General features: G+C 40.2%; 1 protein-coding gene across 1 annotated transcript in view; it reads right to left on the bottom strand.

Moving 5' to 3' along the window:
- Positions 1 to 1,865: 1,865 nt before the first annotated feature.
- The window catches only part of cdc14ab (cell division cycle 14Ab), a 31,159-nt gene continuing 25,524 nt past the window's right edge, over positions 1,866 to 7,500 (bottom strand). Inside the window, 4 exon segments of the mRNA XM_028587259.1 lie at positions 1,866 to 2,712; positions 3,573 to 3,849; positions 4,103 to 4,231; positions 5,079 to 5,126. Coding sequence (XP_028443060.1) covers positions 2,683 to 2,712; positions 3,573 to 3,849; positions 4,103 to 4,231; positions 5,079 to 5,126 — 484 coding nt within the window. The 3' untranslated portion in view covers positions 1,866 to 2,682.

Raw genomic sequence — 7,500 nt, 5'->3', positions numbered from 1 at the left:
CCAGACTCCATGTAAATAATCAGGACTTTTAGCGTGTATAGAGCCAGCATATCTCCACATGTAAATGGGTGAATTAAGGGTTTATTTCAACCAAACCAGAGTGGTGATTGTTGGAACAGTGGAAAGATGAACCAAGACGGCTTTATTTAGTTTCTGTCCACTTTGAATGAAGTGTGTTTTACGATGATTAAAGTCCTGATTATTTACATGGAGTCTGGTGGTATATCTTTGACTGATCAGTGTGAGTAATGACCCAGGTACTTATCAACTAATCATTAACCGACTGATGACTGTAAACTCTTCAGTGACTCACAGGAAACAGCATCAGAAGAATACATTTCTTTATTTTGTGTTAAAAACTGAAAACTAAAAGTTATTTTCTAACCTTCCCCTTTAATAAAATACTTTAACATTAAAACACAGAACCAGTGACATATATAGACATCTTCACCACTCACTCAGGATGTGGTTTCCTTCCAAAATAAAAGCCCTCTGCTGTGCTGTAGGAAAATAAAAGCTGCTGCTGTATATCAAATGGAAACATTCGTATTTAAGGCACTTCGGAGCCTGAGAGACCTTTCAAAATAAAATACTAATAAACGACACGGGTACACCTTAACAGTGGACGGACAGGAAGTCGCAGGCTGATGATGTCACCGCTCACAAACATTTCCCTAAAAAGGAAGAAACTAAAAAAAATAAAGTTTTTCCGTTGTCTTTCGTTGTTCGTAGCTTTTCTTATTTCTATCTTACTGATGTGCAAATACGTTTTTATGTTTGATACTGTACATGTTATGCTGGAAAATTTTAATAATAAAAAGTAATAAAACAGCTGTTTCTCTTTCAAACATTTCATTTTTCTGTGTTGGTCCCCTGAGCTTTTATTTTGAAAAACTCTGTTTCTTCCTGCTGAGTATCTCTGTAGGAGGTAGAAGAGTTCAAACATGATTCACCGTCCACCTCTCAGCCAATCAGAGCTCTGAGAACAGTCAGCTGATCTCCAGACAGCCAATCAGAGCTCTGAGAACAGTCAGCACTCCAGACAGCCAATCAGAGCTCTGAGAACAGTCAGCTGATGTCCAGACAGCCAATCAGATGACAGACATCCAAACAGTTAAACAGTCTGAATTTAAACTCTTTCATCAGATTATTTGGGCGTTTTTTTTTGTGTGCAAAATCTTTGTAACTTTTTCAGAGCATTTCTTTGACATTTTTGTCCTCTTGCTCGTCGTCGCTGTAACCGAGGGCAACCTCAGTAACCGAGGGCAACCTCAGAGTGTCACAAGTTGAAATACAAAAAGGGAAAAGTGTTTTTAAATTAACGATAATATCTTCTTCTGACGGCCATCCCATAATATTCATCTGGTGAAACATGATGACCTCACACAGAAATATTAAAATATCCTCAAAACAACCGACCAATCACAGGGCTTCTACAGGGCTGAGGCAGGCAGGCAGGCAGGCAGGCACGCGCGCACACACACACACACACACACACACACACACACACACACACACACACACACACACACACACACACACACACACACACACACACACACACACACACACACACACACACACACACACACACACACACACACTCCTGAGTTTAGCTGCTGACATCTTTGGGTCTTCTGCTTTAACAGTCATTAATATTATTAATATTATTAGTATTGCTCGACCAATCACTGTAGGAGACAGGAAGTAAATACTGTAACCATGACGACAGAGAGAGCCATCGTCAGCTGATCCTTCAGTTTATCAAAAAAGCTCCAAAATAAAATAATCTTAGAAATATAAAACGTGTTCTTCTGTATCTAAATATATCTTCTCGCTTAATCCAGACACACGCTGAGCTGCCCCACACAGAGGGGATTGTGGGTAATGAGTCCTCAGGCCAGATCTGTAGTTCTAGTACACACAGAGGGGATTGTGGGTAATGAGTCCTCAGGCCAGATCTGTAGTTCTAGTACACACAGAGGGGATTGTGGGTAATGAGTCCTCAGGCCAGATCTGTAGTTCTAGTACACACAGAGGGGATTGTGGGTAATGAGTCCTCAGGCCAGATCTGTAGTTCTAGTACACACAGAGGGGATTGTGGGAAATGAGTCCTCAGGCCAGATCTGTAGTTCTAGTACACACAGAGGGGATTGTGGGTAATGAGTCCTCAGGCCAGATCTGTAGTTCTAGTACACACAGAGGGGATTGTGGGTAATGAGTTCTCAGGCAAGATCTGTAGTTCTAGTACACACAGAGGGGATTGTGGGTAATGAGTCCTCAGGTCACATCTGTAGTTCTAGTACACACAGAGGGATTGTGGGTAATGAGTCCTCAGGTCACATCTGTAGTTCTAGTACACACAGAGGGGATTGTGGGTAATGAGTCCTCAGGTCACATCTGTAGTTCTAGTACACACAGAGGGGATTGTGGGTAATGAGTTCTCAGGTCACATCTGTAGTTCTAGTACACACAGAGGGATTGTGGGTAATGAGTCCTCAGGTCACATCTGTAGTTCTAGTACACACAGAGAGGATTGTGGGTAATGAGTCCTCAGGTCACATCTGTAGTTCTAGTACACACAGAGAGGATTGTGGGTAATGAGTCCTCAGGTCACATCTGTAGTTCTAGTACACACAGAGAGGATTGTGGGTAATGAGTCCTCAGGTCACATCTGTAGTTCTAGTACTGGATGTAGTCAGACTGAAGAGACTGGAACACAAAACAGACACGGCATTATTTAGAGAGAGATATAAACACCAGAGCAGGGGAAATGAGAGGGGGGGGAACAGCAGAGCAGGGGAATGAGGGGGGGGAACACCAGAGCAGGGGAAATGAGAGGGGGGGGAACACCAGAGCAGGGGAATGAGGGGGGGGGAAACACCAGAGCAGGGGAATGAGAGGGGGGGGAACACCAGAGCAGGGGGAATGAGAGGGGGGGACACCAGAGCAGGGGGAATGAGGGGGGGGACACCAGAGCAGGGGGAATGAGTGGGGGGGGACACCAGAGCAGGGGAATGAGGGGGGGACACCAGAGCAGGGGGAATGAGAGGGGGGGACACCAGAGCAGGGGAATGAGAGGGGGGGAACACCAGAGCAGGGGTGTCCTTTCCAAAAATGAAAGAATGAAACTAATGAGCTACATAAGTGGGTGTGAGCCAATCAGCAGAGAGGGGCGGGACATAAGTGGGTGTGAGCCAATCAGCAGAGAGGAGGGACATAAGTGGGTGTGAGCCAATCAGCAGAGAGGGGCGGGACATAAGTGGGTGTGAGCCAATCAGCAGAGAGGAGTGGGACATAAGTGGGTGTGAGCCAATCAGCAGAGAGGGGTGGGACATCAGTGGGTGTGAGCCAATCAGCAGAGAGGGGCGGACATCAGTGGGTGTGAGCCAATCAGCAGAGAGGGGCGGGACATCAGTGGGTGTGAGCCAATCAGCAGAGAGGGGCGGGACATCAGTGGGTGTGAGCCAATCAGCAGAGAGGGGCGGGACATCAGTGGGTGTGAGCCAATCAGCAGAGAGGGGCGGGACATCAGTGGGTGTGAGCCAATCAGCAGAGAGGGCGGGCCTTACCGGTATGGAGCGGCTGAGGTAGCGTCCTGATGGGCCCGGGCCCCTGTAGGCGCTGTAGTCCTGGGGCCCCCCCCTGACCCCCCCGTATGGACCGCTGTTATTGTTCACCTCGCGCTGGGGGCTGCTGCGAGGGCCGTTGCCGTAGCGACAGAGAGGGGGCGGGGCCAGAGGAGAGGAGGAGGAGGGGGGAAGAAGATGAAGAGAAGAGTACGATGAAGAGTTCTTGTTGTCCTCGGCAGCATAAAGATCGCTGAGAGAAGAGCTGGCCAATCGGGAGCTGGGGGGGGCAGGAATCACATTATTACACACACACACACACACACACACACACACACATATATGTGTCAGTATATGTCAGTGTATTATGTATACACACACACACACACACACACACACACACACACACACACACACACACACACACACACACATATATATATATATATATATATATACACACATATATCTATATTTCAGTCAGACAGGAAGTGAGGTGTAGGAACAGGAAGTGAGGTGTAGGAACCACTGACCTCCTGATGTTGGTCGTCGATGACGACGGACTCCTTGCGATCCTCTTCGCGGCAGCAGAAGCAGAGGATGCTGGGAACTTAGAGGCCTTGAGGGGGGAGGAGGGGCCCTGACCAGCCCCCACCGACAGTCTGAACACACACACACACACACACACACACACACACACACACACACACACACAGACAGACACACAGACACACAGACACACAGACACACACACACACACACAGACAGACACACAGACACACACACACATATACACACATATACACACACACACACACACAGACACAGACAGACACAGACAGACACAGACACACACACACACACACACACACACAGACACAGACACACACACACACACACACACACAGACACAGACACAGACACACACAGACACACAGACACACAGACACACAGACACACACACACACACACACACACACACACACACACACACACACACACACAGACAGACACACAGACACACACACACACACACACACACACACACACACACACACACACACACACACACACACACACACACACACACACACACACACACACACAGACACATAGACACAGACACACACACACACAGAGTTCCTGATCAATACAGGACTTAATTACTGAAATAACCATCTCAGGTCAACCAATGAATGATCATCTCAGGTCAACCAATCAGGACTTAATTACTGCTTCTGATCTGTTGTCATTTTTTCTGATCGTTTGTGTCATCAATGCTATAAAAATTAGAATAAAACCTCCAAATTCAAAGAAAGCAGTGAGCTGATGATGTAATGTGCCGTGAACAGCTCTGTAGGGAACCATCCACGTTATGGTGTTGGACTACTTGGTTGAAAGAAACAAATTTCTGATATAGAAACGTTGTGAGAACGTTGTGAGAACGTTGTGAGAACGTTGAGAGAACGTTGTGATATTAGACGTGAGGAAACAGGAGAGTTTAGTTACCTGAGAGGCTGAGAGGAAGACCTGCTGTGGACCTTCATCTCCTCCACTCTGAAACACAGCATCACACGTTAGCCTCCTCTTCATCATCATTAACACTCCTCTTCATCATACATAGTGGAAACCCTGCTGTGAGTCTGATTCTATCATTCATCTATTATCAATATATAGGAGTCTGATTCTATCATTCATCTATTATCAATATATATGAGTCTGATTCTATCATTCATCTATTATCAATATATATCAGTCTGATTCTATCATTCATCTATTATCAATATATATGAGTCTGATTCTATCATTCATCTATTATCAATATATATCAGTCTGATTCTATCATTCATCTATTATCAATATATATGAGTCTGATTCTATCATTCATCTATTATCAACATATATGAGTCTGATTCTATCATTCATCTATTATCAATATATATCAGTCTGATTCTATCATTCATCTATTATCAACATATATGAGTCTGATTCTATCATTCATCTATTATCAATATATATCAGTCTGATTCTATCATTCATCTATTATCAATATATAGGAGTCTGATTCTATCATTCATCTATTATCAATATATATCAGTCTGATTCTATCATTCATCTATTATCAATATATAGGAGTCTGATTCTATCATTCATCTATTATCAATATATATCAGTCTGATTCTATCATTCATCTATTATCAACATATATGAGTCTGATTCTATCATTCATCTATTATCAATATATATCAGTCTGATTCTATCATTCATCTATTATCAATATATATCAGTCTGATTCTATCATTCATCTATTATCAATATATATCAGTCTGATTCTATCATTCATCTATTATCAATATATATCAGTCTGATTCTATCATTCATCTATTATCAATATATATGAGTCTGATTCTATCATTCATCTATTATCAACATATATGAGTCTGATTCTATCATTCATCTATTATCAATATATATCAGTCTGATTCTATCATTCATCTATTATCAACATATATCAGTCTGATTCTATCATTCATCTATTATCAATATATATCAGTCTGATTCTATCATTCATCTATTATCAACATATATCAGTCTGATTCTATCATTCATCTATTATCAATATATATCAGTCTGATTCTATCATTCATCTATTATCAATATATATCAGTCTGATTCTATCATTCATCTATTATCAACATATATGAGTCTGATTCTATCATTCATCTATTATCAATATATATCAGTCTGATTCTATCATTCATCTATTATCAACATATATGAGTCTGATTCTATCATTCATCTATTATCAATATATATCAGTCTGATTCTATCATTCATCTATTATCAATATATAGGAGTCTGATTCTATCATTCATCTATTATCAATATATATCAGTCTGATTCTATCATTCATCTATTATCAATATATATCAGTCTGATTCTTTCATTCATCTATTATCAACATATATCAGTCTGATTCTATCATTCATCTATTATCAATATATAGGAGTCTGATTCTATCATTCATCTATTATCAATATATAGGAGTCTGATTCTATCATTCATCTATTATCAATATATATCAGTCTGATTCTATCATTCATCTATTATCAATATATATCAGTCTGATTCTATCATTCATCTATTATCAACATATATCAGTCTGATTCTATCATTCATCTATTATCAATATATATCAGTCTGATTCTATCATTCATCTATTATCAATATATAGGAGTCTGATTCTATCATTCATCTATTATCAATATATATCAGTCTGATTCTATCATTCATCTATTATCAATATATATCAGTCTGATTCTATCATTCATCTATTATCAACATATATGAGTCTGATTCTATCATTCATCTATTATCAATATATATCAGTCTGATTCTATCATTCATCTATTATCAACATATATGAGTCTGATTCTATCATTCATCTATTATCAACATATATCAGTCTGATTCTATCATTCATCTATTATCAATATATATCAGTCTGATTCTATCATTCATCTATTATCAATATATATCAGTCTGATTCTATCATTCATCTATTATCAACATATATCAGTCTGATTCTATCATTCATCTATTATCAATATATATCAGTCTGATTCTATCATTCATCTATTATCAATATATATCAGTCTGATTCTATCATTCATCTATTATCAATATATATCAGTCTGATTCTATCATTCATCTATTATCAACATATATGAGTCTGATTCTATCATTCATCTATTATCAATATATATCAGTCTGATTCTATCATTCATCTATTATCAACATATATGAGTCTGATTCTATCATTCATCTATTATCAACATATATGAGTCTGATTCTATCATTCAGCTATTATCAACATATATGAGTCTGATTCTATCATTCATCTATTATCAATATATATCAGTCTGATTCT

This window comes from Perca flavescens, chromosome 9, assembly GCF_004354835.1.
Source record: "Perca flavescens isolate YP-PL-M2 chromosome 9, PFLA_1.0, whole genome shotgun sequence".
In the NCBI taxonomy this organism is placed as follows: domain Eukaryota; kingdom Metazoa; phylum Chordata; class Actinopteri; order Perciformes; family Percidae; genus Perca; species Perca flavescens.
The sequence above is the reverse complement of the archived record's forward strand: the minus strand, read 5'-3'. Positions and strand labels throughout refer to the sequence as shown.